At 34.4% G+C, this 15,967-nt stretch overlaps 1 protein-coding gene across 1 annotated transcript in view; it reads right to left on the bottom strand.

Moving 5' to 3' along the window:
- Positions 1–15,967, bottom strand: part of DGKB (diacylglycerol kinase beta) — a 913,416-nt gene that overhangs the window by 758,456 nt on the left and 138,993 nt on the right. Inside the window, exon 4 of the mRNA XM_007946219.1 lies at positions 1,020–1,173. Coding sequence (XP_007944410.1) covers positions 1,020–1,173 — 154 coding nt within the window. The remainder of the gene's footprint in view (positions 1–1,019; positions 1,174–15,967) is intronic.

The following is a 15,967-nucleotide window of genomic DNA, read 5'->3' as shown; positions in this document are numbered from 1 at the left end:
TCTGAGTTAGGGGTACATTCCCCTCCTTGAGCACCTGTGCTACCAGAACCAGCCAGGAAGTTCCTAGAAATCCTAGCCTAGATCTGCCAGGCATTATCTCCTCAGAAGACTGTTTTTTAGTTCCAAGAGCCCTTTCTCCAAGCTTCTGGGTTTGTTATTCCAAGCCTTGGGTGGTGCATATTCTTCCTGTGATTTTTCTTTGTTTTTCCAATCCTCTAACATTTGGTGGCATAGTGCCTAAGGCACTTGACTGTTAACCAGAAGGCTGGCAGTTCAAACCCACCAGCCACTCCTCGGAAGATGGGGCAATCTACTTCCCTAGTGATATTGCCTCGAAAACCCAAGGAAGGGTCGCTATGAGTAGGGTCCAACTCGACGGCACCTAACAACAACATTTTTTAAACCAATTTCCAATTTTATATTCTCTAATGTAATATAGTATGATTGATATTTCCCAGACCAGGCACAGATTGATACAATTAGCAAAATATATTAACGTATGTTGTCTAAAATATACTCAGCATGAAAGAACCAAGCATCTCTATGCTGACAAAAGTTGAAAATATCTAACAGAAAATCAAGTTTGTTTTGAGCTTATAAATCTGAGAATGTGAAAGTATATTGGTCATTAGCACACGTAATATTAATTATTATAAGTTTGCTAGACAACTTTTTTTACTATATTTTCATGTAAACTATTATATATTTATAGGCAGTCATTTAAGATACAGCACTTTTCCATCTGTGATAAAAACATTTCTTAAAATTATTACCTAAATAGACTTCTTAGACACTGGATGGCATGTGATGGAAAATGATAAATTATATTTTCCTAAATTTCAGCTATTATTATAGCAGATATATTTTAAGTGATTTACACAATTTTAATGTGAAAACATAAAGTATGGAGCAAAGACAATTTTTAAACAAATCGTCTTTTGTTCTATAGAAACATTGACACTGGTTTTCCATTTGAGATATTTACAGTTTATAATTTTCAAAGTGAATCAACAACTTACCACCTGAGAGGAGAGCTGGCTTATTTTTGGCCATTGGACTAGAATGAGGAAACTTGTTGCTAAATGACATGAAAAGGTGTGCTGTGAAATCATCAGGAAGCTCAGCTTCCAGAAATGTCTTCATGAATAGCTTGAAACCTTCGAAATCTATTGTCTGGAAAAAAAAATAATAAAGCAAATATTTTAAGATGCTGCCAAGGGAAGAGATTTGGTGTTTTGTTCAAAGTCATTAGTAATGGAAATAACTTCAAAAGAATTTTATATCCAACTCTGCAGAAGAAGGTTAACAATTTAAGAAGCAGTTGGTGGTATATGTCTCACCTGGGATACAGCAAGAAGAGCAGAAACTGTTTATTTACTCACTTTACTTTGATAGTATCTATAAGATTTTACAAATTTTACTCTTGAAAATTCAGTTTCCTTCTCTGGAAACGTGAGATAATATTACCAATCCCATAGAGTTGTGATGAGTAAATCAGATAATTAATATGAGCATACCCATACTGAGTCAGGAATACAGCAATCATTTAGAAAGAAAGGAATTCCTCATCTACTTTGCTTGTCAATAATGTTGACTATTGCTTTTGAGAACTGTAAAAAGTGGCTGAATTAAAGTTTCAACTGAACATCAAGATAAACTGATATAAAATTCCACAATGAGAGTCCAAATCATCATAAGGATTGGCAAATAAATCTATTTCAAGATCTGTGACACTCTCATTCATGGCAGAGCTATGTAAGAGTAGAAATTCATTTGGAAAGAACTGCTGCTATGCTAAGTGTGGCCATGTCTACTTGGAGTAATTATGATTTGCATCATCTCCTAAGTTCATGCTAAATAAGAAGGCTTCACTGGAGCCACTTGGACAGGTTGTTCCTTTCAGGCAGTTGAGGACAGTGGCCCATAACCTGAGTCTCACCCGGAAAATTAAAGGATGAGAGTGTGAGTGCTTTGGAGGTAAAGACAAGAAAATGGTGCTATATTGGTCTTGGTCAACACTCAAGACTGAAGGGATGCATGAGTGTTTGCTGGGAAACAGATGTGTACCTGGTTGCAGCAGGACAAGGCAGGTGGGGTTTTCTTGGGTCCTATCCAGTATATTATCTGAAGGGACTAGACAACCACAGCAGAAGGAGCTAGAATAAAGCCACATCCATCCAGTGCAAGGGAGGAGAGACCTGAAAGGGAGTCCTTGAAGAAACTACTATGGCACTCCATGTGCTGATGCTAGAGAGCATGATGGTGAATCTTTAGGTCAAATTTGATCTATTTACTACTCTCTTTTATGTAGCCTAAGGAGCTTGGTGTTATAGTGATTAAAACTTCTGACTGCTAACCATAAGGTCAGTGATTCAAACCCACCAGCTGTACCATAGGAGAAAGATGAGGCAGTCTGCTTCTGTAAAGATTTACAGTCTCAGAAAACCCTATGAGGTAGTTCTACTCTGTCCTATAGGGTTGCTATGAGTCAGAATGGACTCTATGGCAGTGGGTTTGATGTGGTTTTATACAGCCTGTTTTAGCCATTGTGAGGTTCAGAACAGCAGCCAGCAAGGGACAGATTGTGGATGGAGGGTCTGTAAGTCTGAATTGAGCCCACGCTGACTCAAGATTTTTGTTAATGTCCTAAATTGAATATTCTAATTACAAAACTGACACCCTATTTACTTCTTAAAGTCACTTCAAGGACTCAATTACTGAAAATTGAGCAGAAAACCCATGAGCTTGATGGAACTTTCAGGCAAAAATGAGGAAAGATTATAACTACTGAACAGAATATAAATGGTTAGAGAAGATGAAAATAGTTGTGCATCATTTGTGCTATGCACCTGCTTGTCCATGTACTCAGATCGTGAAGGACTACTGCTCCATTTGGTATGGCTGCCTCAAATCATCCAGGTTACGATGAGAATGAACCATCCAAGAAACATGTTCAAAGTAGTCATCTACCCAATTCCCTAACTGTCATAAAGCCATCGTCCCAGAACATTCCCAGATGATAAAATTAAAAAAAAAAAAAATTGCACATCACTTACTTAAGGTCACCAAATAATAGTTTTCTTCAGATGTTATAAACATTTTAGGAAACACTGAAAAAGAAGTTTTACCTTGCAAGCATGCATTTCCACCTATTGGCAAATATACATACAATTTGCAATTATCTTTGATTAGTCTCAATGGTATATAATTCAGTAACTGGTGCTGCTGCAGTAATCCTGCAAGTCAAACTATTTCAGAGCCTTATAATTTATACAGATATATATAGTGTATGTGGATCCAGAATTTGCTTCTTCAAATGTTCCACTCTTTAAGACATGATGATAAGTTTCTTATCTTCATTATATAAGTCTGTTGTTGCTGTTGTTATGTGCTGTCAAGTAAGACCCAAATCATAAAGAGCCCTCCTTGGGTTTCCAAGGCGGTATCACTACTGTAGAAGTTTGCCCAACCTTCCTTCTGACAAGTGGCTGGTGGGTTACATAAGTCTAGCTACTATCTATCTGTAAGTCTAGCCACTACCAATCTGTAAAAGTCCATCGAATCCACTTATTTCATAAGTTTTCTGAGTTGGTTTTCTTTCAAGGAATTTTAAATGGAGTTACCTATTTCTAAAAGGAGAAAAGATCCCATCACAAATCCATCTACCTTTTGATCATTAAGTATTTAAATATATTTGAATTAATTTTGAGATAGACAACTGTTACTTAATAACCCTGACTTTAATTGTTTCCATATAATAATACTGCAAAATATCACTTCATGAAATATTATTTCCTATAAGTGAAAAAAAAAAAAAATCAAGAAAATCATACATCTCCAATTGTTTAGCCAAGGGCAATTATGCAATTCAAACATATATACTCATACCTTGAAAGGAAGGTTGGGCAATCTACTTCCGTAGTGATACCTTCTCAGAAACCCAAGGCAGCATCGCTGTGGGTCAGATCCGACTAGACGGCAGTGACTTTGGTTCTTTGGTATGTAACACATAGCCTATATTTATTTTTCATGTATTATATCTATGTATGTATATGTACATGCATACAATAAATAAAGTCCTACTGGTTCATATGTATACGTACCCTTTATACAGAACTCTCGGTAATTGTCAGTATGGATGCAAGCATGTTTTGGAGTCACTGTTCTATTGTTGAGCTTTGGCTCTGGTATCTTACTTACTAGGTAGGTGATTTTAGATGAGTTCCTTAACCTCGCTATGAATCAGTTAATCTCTAATTTAGCATCAAGATAATAATAATATCTGTCTCATCCCACTATTGTGAGGAAAACATTAGGTCATGTATCTAAACTTCTTTGTACCATGCTTGCTTTCAACAGATTCTAACCCATACAATAAATATTTCAAAAATAATATTACTCATCTCAAATATTTTTGCTAGAAATGAAACACTGTATAAATAAATTCAGTGAAAAAATACTCAGACATATTGACAGTAATTATGCTAGTGCTTATATGGAAAGATGTTTTTATGTGTATATGTTATATAAATACATATATATATGTGCTTAAAGTGGTATACTATTTATATATCTATACATTCTCCTTAGCTTTACATTAGTTAATGTAACTAGGATAAAACAAAAAATAGGGAAAAAATAAATTTGGCAAACTAATGTCCTTAATTTTGTTCAATTCCTGAGAAGTGACATAAAATTATTTCCATAAAATATTATTTTAAAAGAGAAAAAGTCTATTTTTCCCTTTGTAATAATATCGGCTGTAAGTAGTGGTGAATGACCAATTTTATTATTGTATTATTTGTAGATAAACTTAAAGTAAAATATGACATACAGAGACATCATTAAAGAAAAGTAATTTTATGTATCTTAAATCATGAATCAGTTAAGTACATGTACTGTGTATGCTTTTGTATCTAAGATAACCTCAAGCCAATAAAAAACAAAACCAAAATCTATAACTTTGTTTATTAATGGCTCCAAGACTCTGACTAAAACTTAATCTGACATTTGGCATACTTAGTTTAAGTTATTTTTATTTTGTTTTAATCATTCATTCGCAAAAGGACACTTTAAAAATTTATGTTACTGCAGTAAAAAGACTTAATTTTCTTCCATATTTAATAAATCACTACAAAAGAATATTGAAATTCTGCTAGTGGAGTAAACTATGTTAACTGAAAACTATAAATAATATTTTGCCTCAGGTAGCATAATTCCTTCCAAAAAGCAATTTTCCAAAATGATTGAAGCCAAGTTTGAAAATATGCAGACGAAGCCAAAAATCAAGCGACTGACTCTAAATAAAGTTTCTTAAGTGAGAGTATCTACTCTTGTTATAAGGGTTACTTAGAGATGACTTATTGAAAGAGAAGTAATCCTCAGTCAGTTGGATGAGATATCAATTCTGATAGATAATCCTCAAGAAGGAAGAAGACTTATAGGGAAAAAAGGAGTTGATTTCACTGCAAATTTACTGGAAGTTTGTGTAATGAAAATATTCAGATACTGTAGTTAGAAGAAAGGATATTTATGGTAGAAATTTTTCCTGTGCCCTAAACCATTTGTAGTCACCTATTTGCTTGGCAACATACCAGATGATATGGGAAATAGTCTTTGAAGTTGAATACCTGGATCAAGTCTTGTGTCCAACACTTTCTAGCCATCTGACTGTGGATAATTTATGTGCCTCATTTTCCTTATCTATAAAATGAAAATATAGTAACTACCTTTTGGGTTATGAGGATTAAATTATTCAATATTTTTCAAGTGCTAGAATGGTATTCTGGCACATAGTAAGCACCATGTAAGTAAAAAAAATACAAATTATATTTGTTTAAATGTTCACAATTACCCACAAAACTTAAGAATAAGCCTCAGTCATATTCCTTAAATGTTATCAGATGCATTTAAGAAAACATCAATTTTTTGTTATTTTTATAAAGCCGATAATAAAATATGAACTTCTAAAAGAAAAAAAAAAAATGTTTCAATTGCTCTGAGTTTTTCTCTGGTTCTTTTTTACACTATGAATATATTGTGAGCAGAGCTATATCTAACCAAGAGTTTAATTTAACTTAGTGACATAGTAAAGCAACAACAATAAACAAGCAAAAACAAGGATTATAGAATAAAAAAAAAAAAAATTGTTTAAAATTCCAGTAGTGATTTGGGGCAAAGAATGTAGGTGCTGTTCAAAAAACAAAACAAAATAAAATTTTCCAGGTCTAGTCATCTGTTCTTTGCATGATCTCGAGTCTTAAGTAGTCATGTATAACTCACCAATAACTACTTTGAAATTGGGTGCCTACAATTTAAAGGTGAAAACCAGAAAAATAGTTTAAACAAACAAACAAAAAAAAAACGACAGAAAAAAATGTCTAACCAAAATGAAAAATAAACTTAAATGACTAGCATCCTCTTAATAAGGATTACGTTCCTCCTTTATCCCTTCTATTTACAGTTCTCAAGGAGACTTGCTCAGCAAACAAAAAGCAACTTTCTCCAAATGCTTAATTTCTTCAGTGTAAAGTGGTATATAATATCAACCATGCTAAATGCATTAAGATAATAAGTTGATCCTAAAGAAGTGAGAGCCAGGACAAGAACAGATATATGCACACCCATGTTCATAGCAGCAGTATCTACAATACCCAAAAGATAGAAACAACCTAGGTGCCCATCAACTGAAGAATGGATAACCAAACTATGGTACAGACACACAATGGAATACTATGCAACCCTAAAGAATAACATAGAATCTGCAAAACACCACAATATGTGGATGAACTTGGAGGACATTATGCTGAATGAAATAAGTCAATCACAGAAGTACAAATATTGTATTAGTCCATTATTGTAAAAGTCAAGGAAAGGTTTATATATGAAAGCAAATTTTCTTTGTTGCTTACCATGGGTGGGAGGGGAGGATAAGGAACATTGTAAGATAGGTAGAGACAAGTATAGATTTGGGTAAAGAGAAGGCCAACGTATGACAGGCACATATAGTGAACATTTACATTAGGTAGGTACACTCCTTGGAGAGAACAATCATGGGAGAATAGGAGAGCTGTGTATGCACAGGGAGAAAGCTCAGGGGGCAGGAGTGGATGGAGGAAAGGACACAGGGAAGAGGTAACTATGGAGAGGAAGTGGGATGGGAGCAGTTTCATTGTGGTAAATTTTAGTCAATGTCATGAGACAAAGCATATGTGAGCTGCTGTATGGAAAGTGAATTTGCTCTGTAAACTTTCACCCAAATCACAATTTAAAAAACAAATAAATAAATTGATGTAAAACACTTAATACAAAGTTGAGCACAGAGTAGGTGCTCAACAATAAAGAAGCACCCATTTGAGTTTAGATGGATTTTTTTTAATTTCATTTGTCCTCCTCTTCATTGATCCAGAAAACTAGAAAGTTTTTTTTTTCCATCCTTCAAATCTTCAGTTTTTCAGTGCCTTACACATTTTGCTATAATTGTTCTGCATCAGATAGCATTGACACATTACTTATTTCAGAAAGGAGGCATTTAAAAATATGTATCTTACTTGAAAAAATAAAAGACTTTTAACAGATATAAAAACAATCAAAATCTCAGTTCTTAAATGATCTCTACTGGATGGTGCCATCTTACTTATGATTAAAGTTTTACTGACTTCTTCCAACTCCTTCTTTACCATAGTCCAGGGAACAAATCTCCTTTTCTTTACATTTTTTGTCATTACACACAGCTTACATGAGGCAAAATCCAAACTTTTTTTTTTATCATAAACATTAAACCACTTCAGTTCTAACTCACTGAGGAATGGTCTCTCATGGTCTTTCCTGTTCAACTCATACACTTTGTTTCCTTAGTAAACAATTTTTAAATTGCTCCTAAAATCCTATGCTCTCCAAAATATCAAAAATTTCTAATAAATTTGTGATATCACCAATCTATATATTTTTGTATCTCATTTTTTAACAGAAAGTTTCCAAACTGAGGTATCAGATTATACACTTTCCACTCCTGTTGTGCAGCAGCTTATAGTCTCTTTTTGAAAACTGTCACCTTTCAATAGAATGAGATCATTTTTATGTGTTACCAGTGGAAACATTAATGAGAAAATTAGGTTTCATTTAATTGAGTGAGTTTTCCAAAATCTAACTGGTTATCATTCAAATACAGGCAGACATACAAAACAGTATTCAAATTTTGAAAAGTGGTTCTTCCCACCCCCACTACCCCACCTCCTTAAAAAGCACAGATTATTTAGAGAGATAACAAAAAGAATCTGCAAAGAATATAGACTGGGGAGGATGTTCACATGTCGCTGCCAAATTGGCCCAAATTCAAAAACATTTCTATATGCCTTTCATTATTATATCTGACCATCTGGATCCTTTGTTTTTATACTAAAAAGATACCACTAGTATCTATCCAAGTATTTTCAAAGTGAATTTTTTAAAAAAATGTCATCATTCTATTATCATTTTAATTTATTCTGGCAATTTCAGGGTAGAGATTTTCTCATATTAAACACATGAGTTTTGAGTAACTAGTCTCTACTGGCCTTTCTTCCAGGTGTCAGGATAAAGATATTACCTTAAGACAGAAAAGTTCTCCCATCAGGGAGAGTATCTGCTAATAACAGGAATTAGAAAATAGTAAAATAAATAGATTAAATATTTTATGATATTAAGTTCCGTAGAAAAAAATGAAGAAGAAATAAGTTTATACACACACACACACACACACACACACACAAGGGAGGTGCTGGCAATTTTAAACCTGATGATCAAGGAATGGGAAGCTGTTCCTCATTAGGAATTGCCTTCATGTCAATTAGAAATGGAGCTGTATATTCACTCTGAGGAGAATTTCTCAAAGGTATTCTGTTCGTGTAGATGTACGTGCACATATATTTGCATTCATATCTTCTCTTGGCTGCTGGACTATCAGAGCCAAGACAACTTTGCACAGCACTTTGTTTAACATAGTCTTTTACATCGTAGGTGTTCATTGCTTGTTTGAGGAATGGACATGGAAATGGCAAAACTAGCAAAAATTCACTTAATTTTCTGTTTGAAGGCAATCTAATAAGAAAAAACTTCAATTCAGGTGGGATGAAAAGAATTTGACAAATGGAGTAAAATTAAAAAAAAAAAGCTTTTCAACAGGAGTATGATCTTTCACTGATATATATATATATATATATATATATATAACGAGAGTCTTTTAAAATATTACCATATCATAACTATATGTTTGGGTTTTTTTTAGCAGATTCATACCAAAAAAAAAAAAAAAAAAAAATCACACCACCATAGCAAAATGACTGAGAGTTTGAATGAACTTCAAATCTATACTACCTCATAAGATCAAGGCTTTTTTTTTTTTTTAAGCCATAAATGTCCAAATCTACCAGGGTTAGTCCTGGGAGAAACTGTAAGATGAGAAGAGATGTAAGACCAGAAAACATGCAGAAAGCCAACATATAACTGTGACAGAGTAAAATTTTACAACTAGGTCAGAGAATCCACCCATTATTTTTAGGGCTTAAGAATTCCCTTGAGGGGAAGCACGTAAATCTGGGAATACATAAAATAGATTCACTAAATTGACACTGTTTGATAGTACAGATTATCTTGACCATTTCTCTTTCTCCCACACAGACAGACACAGTATCTAGTAAGTATATTATATATGCAATAAGTGCATTTGGCTTTAAGGAGCTCTGGTGGTACAGTGGCTAAAGTATCTGACTGTTCAAACCTACCAGCTGCTCCACGGAAAAAAGATGAAGCAATTGGCTTGCTTCTGTAAAGATTTATACCCTTGGAAACCCTCTTAGGCAGTTCTACTCATTTCTATAGGGTCTCTATAGTAGGAATCAACATGATCACAGTGGGTTTTTGATTTTAAGTGCATTTGGGAAGTAACCCAATAGCTTCATTTTATACCAAATGCTTTTCTCTTTTTCTGTGTTTCTCTCTCAGTGATGAGTGTTTTATTTCCCACCTTCTCCACAAAAGCCCCCAATTTTTCATTTTAATTTTTAGTCAGTGATCTTCTCCATTGTCCCTAAATAGAAAGATGATATTAGATTATTAGATGATTAAATGATATTAGATGATTAAAATGCTAGTAGTATATGATAGAAATAACTGCATTAACAGTTATGTGTATGCCATCATATAAACCTCACAATAACCCAGCGAGTAGATGTTATTATTATTATTATTATTTTAAACATGAGAAAGCTGATTCTCAGAGAAGTTAAGTGAGTCACCCAAGCAAAAGATCCTAGCTAGCAACTCAAACCTATTTCTTACTTCAGAGTCCACTCTGTTATAGTTAATGAAAATATCATTTCACAGACAGATTTTCCAATATTCACATGTGGTACAAGATGTTTTGATACTAGCTTATCAGTATCAAATGCATTGGCTGGTATTTCATTATACCTACCACTTTAGAAAAAGCAATAAACACAAAATAAGGTTTAAAAAATGAAATGTAATTTTATGACTGTATACTTTATTACCTAAGTTTGAAAACTTTGAGTGGACTGTACATTTTTGTCATCTACTTTGTCATCCAGAGTGTAACATATCACCTTTTGATAGTATGTCTGAAACTTGTTCTAAATCTTTCCCAGCCTACATTATAATCCAATGCTGTCTGTTTTCATCACTTGATTGATTGCTTCAATAAATTTGTAACTGGTGTTGTCTACTACTCAAGTCTATTGTCCACCCTGCCTTTTGGGGGTGTTTTCATAAATGGCATATTTAATTTGTTCATCTTAAAAATACTATCCATGATTTCCTTGTGCTTAGTTAATAAACTTAAAATCCTTACACATTCTAGGTCTTTCTACAGAGATCTCCATATTTTATTTTCCAGTGGTATCCTTTAGTGTCTTTCTTTTAAAGAGGCTATTATTGATGGTGAAAACAATAGACAAAATCCTAAAAATAAAGTCCAGGTATGGCAGTTTACTGTTTGCTCTACTTGCCATTAAAAAAAACTACAAAAATCTCACCTAAGGACCCCAGGATCACTTTATTCTCTAACCTAGTTTGTAACTCCTATGTTAATTACACAATGGTATTCAAAAAGTGAAATAATAACTAATCTCTAAAAAGCACTTAAATATCACCTTTCAAAGCTGGCTGCTATTGTTGAACTAGTAATATATCAGACAGTGTTTCTTTGCCATTCACTGGCCAATTCTTTGGGAAGTGGATGGCCCCTTCCTTCTTCTGAGACTGTCTTAGTCTGCAAGCTCTGCTGCAGCCTGCCCACCATAGGCAACCCTGCTAGTATTTGAAATATAGATGCCATAGCAGCCACTTCTCAGAAGGAAGGTTGGGCAATCTACTTCCGTAGTGATACTGCCTCAGAAACCCAAAGAGGGGTTGCTATGAGTTGGATCCCACTTGACGGCAGTGAGGTTTTTTTTTTTTTTATTTTGTTTTTGGACCCTCCAACCTCACAACAACATGCAAGCTACCACAGTACAACAAACTGACAGATGAGTGGTGTTGAAGTAAGAAGAGTTAATAGTTTGTTTATTTTCCAAATACATTTAAACTAGTTTTTTCAACTAATTTGTAGAGAAAGCAAATTCAAGCAACTGGTATAATTAAATTTCATATGCTCTAAATAATTACTGGAATCTCTGGATGGTGCAAACAGTTAATGGACTCAACAATAGGTTAGAGGATCAAGTCTACTCAGAGGCATCTGAGAAAAGACATCGGTGGTCTGCTTCTGAAAACACAGTCGTTGAAAACCCCATGAAGCACACTTCTGCTCCAACACACAAGGGGTTGCTATGAGTCAAAATTGACTCAACAGTAACTGGTTGATTGTTACATATTTAGATATTTCTTATTTCTGTGTAGTTATGTCAGATTCAGGGAGGAACAGATTAGAATTGACAGGAATTACTTAGCCAGTCAAAGAATTAAGTTAACCTCACAGTATAGGATAAGATGCAGTATATTATTCACTCCCAAATTCTAAGTGTTTTCATACACTTGATAGAATAGTTTTGTAAATGCTGAGATATGTTACTCAGTGCACTATTAGAAATCTGCAACAATACATTCAAAGTGATTTGTTTAAATATTTATGATGTGACTAAATAATTAATCTGATAAATAGCTATATAAATACCTTCACATTGCTTAGCACAGTTCCATTTTACACTAGAGGAATTCTCTGAGTATCAGGACAAACAAACTGAAACTCTTGTGCACCTCTCTGTGTCTTCGTTTTCCTTAGTGTTATTGTGTTGATCACTTGCATTTGCTATATTGCCTTTCCCTTCACCCAAATAAAGATTTGTCTCTTACCTATCTTACAAAAAAAAAAAAAACACTTTTATATACATAATATTGCATTATCAGTAATATCAAACATTAATCTAGGGGTGGATACATAGACATGCTGAATGATCAGGTATGTCTAGGCAAATGGAATATATCCATGACTGTATAGAAGTTTTGCAGATGGTATTTCTACATATGTATTTGTATATGCTATGAGAATGTCCATATATATAATAGGACTAACAGGGGACAAAGTTATGATAACTTCTTAACCACAGCCAATCACCATGAGGGAGTGACTGTTGGACCATGATCTCAGGGGACATCAAGCTCAACTGATGTATTACACAAAATCATTGTTCTACATCCTACTTTGGTGAGTAGTGAATGGGGTCTTAAAAACTTATAAGCAGCCATCTAAGATGTACTAATGGGTCTCTCCTTGTCCAGAGGAAAGAAGAATGAAGAAAATCAAAGATTCATGGAAATAATTAGTCCAAGGGACCTAGTGGACCCTGTGAACTTCAGCCTAGATGACCCTGAGACCAGAAAAACCAGATGGTGCCCAGCTATCTGTCACCACACGGAAAGGGATCAGTGTAGGAGATCCTGGAAAGAGTGAGAGAAAAACATAGAACAAAACTCAAAATTATAAAAAAAATACCAGGCTTACTTGTCTGATAGAGAGTGGTGAAAACCTCAATACTATGGCCCCTAGTCACCTGTCAGGCCTGGAAGAGAACTCACTCCTGTGCCTTCCAGCCAAACAATAGATAGGTGTATAGGGTGAATATTTATATCAGATAGGTACACTCTTTAGAACAATCAACCATGGGAGGTCAGAAGGACAATATTTGCACAGGAGATAGTTCAGTGGGCAGGAATGCATAGGAAAGAAGGACACAGGAGAAAGGTAATCACAGGGAAGAAGTGAGAAGAGAGCTGTTACACTATGGGAATTGCAATCAATGTCATGAAGCAAAACGTTTATGAATTGTTGTATGGAAAATGAATTTGCTCTGTAAACTTTCATTCCAATCACAATTAAAAAAAAAGAAAGAAAGAAAAGAAAACTGGAGCTACATATTGAAATGAAATATGCTATGCATTCCAAGAATAATTAATACTCAGTCAGTATCAGATCAATAGTACCAAACTACAGTAGGCATGCTATCCAGTCTTTGATGTGTTCTAGTTGTAGGTTTGATAAGAAAAGGAAGATTATTGAAATTCTATTGACGGTAATACAGACAAAAAGCAGATATGGTGGTTAACATGTTACTTTCACTCCTTGCTACCAAGCAATTGTGGGAGATAGAGAAAATAAAACAGACATAATAATTCTACTGCTAGGATAACCCTCTGGATTGTAGCCCTTCTTGGAAGAGGGAGGAAATTAAATGTTATGTCCCCCACTCATGCCAGATAGTATAAGGAAATTATTTGAGGGGTAGAAAATATATCAGTTATATGTTCTTATTTTATAGGTGAGAAAAGTGAGGTCTTGAGAAAACTAGGGTGAAAGGACTGACTTATTGGGAACATATCCCAGACATCCTGACAATTGGTCTGCAAGGGATTCTTCCTCAATTCCAAGCATTGATTCCACACTCTCACTTCCATACATGTTCCGCTTTCTTTGTATGTAATCACGTTAGATACTAAAGTGAGATCAACACAGCCATTGCTTCTAAACATTAATCTAAATATGAGCCAGACATGTTGTTGTTATATGCCGTCAAGTTGGACCCGACTCATAGAGACCCCTCCTTGGGTTTCCGAGGCAGTATCACTACAGAAGTAGATTGCCCCATCTTCCTTCCGAGGAGTGGCTGGTGGGTTTGAACCACCAGCCTTCTGGTTAGCAGTCAAGTGCCTTAGCCACTATGCTACCAGAGCTCCCAAACTAATCATTTTACAATCTTTAGTATTTAACCTTTCAACGATCCAATAAAATGATATTCTCTTCTTTTTAACTGAGATTAGGAGAGATTATATATCTTTTCCCAATCCTGTTAATATGTGGCAGATATGAGATTTGAACTCACTTCCTTTGAAATTTTAAAATCTGTTATATTTTCCAGATGTTTTCTTCAATGGCAAAATTTGAGTTAAATTCTGGAAGAATAAATATAAATTACAGTAAAAAGGTGATTACAATATTGCTAAGAATTATATTAATCAATAATCCATGTAAAAGACATTTTAAATATTATATTGGAGAGTAGCATTGCATAATGTAGGTTCTGAATTTCCAAGTTCCTTATTAACTGGATGGAGCAACTCACTTTTCTGAATGTAAAGGTATACACAGTAACAGAAAACTACAGAATGGAGTACTAAGAACAAAGTTAAGGGAATCCCACAGAGCTAAAGACAGTATCTCAGCCTTGAGCCCAGAGTCTTCTACTGACAAGAAATGTGGATAGAGAAAATCTTACATTCAGAGAACACAGATAATGGAATGAGCACATAGAAAACAGTAACATGTGCATGCTCTTTTCTTTGACCTCTGCCTAGTCTCATGCTCTGGCCAGTCTTGCTATTCTGCAACTGAAATTCTTTGCCTAAACTGCATACGGAAAAAAAGGCTGTGAAAACAAAAGGAAGGAAGAAATTCATTCTGCTGACCTCAGGAAAAGCCATGGCTATCTTTGACACATGTTTTCTGGGAGACTATAATGGAGATGCAAAATGTGCAGAATGGTGTGTTTGTTGACCAAGAACTGCTCAATAAATGCCCTTCAATGACTAAGAGGTGAAAATATAAACTCACACTAGCAACGTTTTACTCTGAGGGGTAGCCTCCTACGTGCCATAAAGTCCACGTAGTTCGTCTTTGGGGAGCTAATAGATTTCCACAAAGGTCAGGGATGAGGTCAAAGAAAGATCATTCTGTGAAATGGAAGCTCTTAAAAGTCATCACAGTCATTGAGTTGCCATTTCAGTCATGCTGCATGAACAGAGATTGTAATATATGCCTGATAGGACTTTTATATAAGTCAAGCTAATTCTACCGTAACCAATTATACTGTAAATTATGGGCATGGAATTACTGTGTTTATTGTTATTAAAAACACAAGGAATCTTAAGAATATGAAGCATCTAGTACATATCCAGCATTGTTCAAGGTAGGCAATATGATGGTTTTAGACAACTCATACATTTGTGTAAAAAAAAAAATATTTCTAAAGGAATGAAGGCAGCATGATAGAAATATGCATTGAGGTTAGCTAAAATGTGTTGTTATTCTATACACCTAACTGAGCAATTTATCTAAAATTTAGTTTATTAAATAGTCTGTACTACGAAAGGGTAGTTAATACAACAGATTGGCTATTCGTCTCCCTGGGAGGGCAAAATAAAGGACTTTTTAGTCTTTGTTTCCCCCACAGATCTAAAAATTTTGTGTACTGGAATATGGAGCATGATACTTTAGATTCTGCCCCTCCAAACAATTGCTTTATTAATTTTATTTTACATACAATTTTTAAATCTCATATTACAAATTGATAAATTTAGCCTATTAATTAGGATTTATTTTAGCAGTCCTGATTATGTCTTAGTGAAATTAGAATATTAAAGTCCAGAATCTACAAAACTGAAGCCCACACTCTGGATACTCTTTGATTTCAGTAAGGTA

Source organism: Orycteropus afer, unplaced genomic scaffold, assembly GCF_000298275.1.
Source record: "Orycteropus afer afer isolate SDZICR_OR568_19922 unplaced genomic scaffold, OryAfe1.0 scaffold00008, whole genome shotgun sequence".
Classification (NCBI taxonomy): domain Eukaryota; kingdom Metazoa; phylum Chordata; class Mammalia; order Tubulidentata; family Orycteropodidae; genus Orycteropus; species Orycteropus afer.
This window is presented reverse-complemented; position numbering and strand designations above follow the sequence as displayed.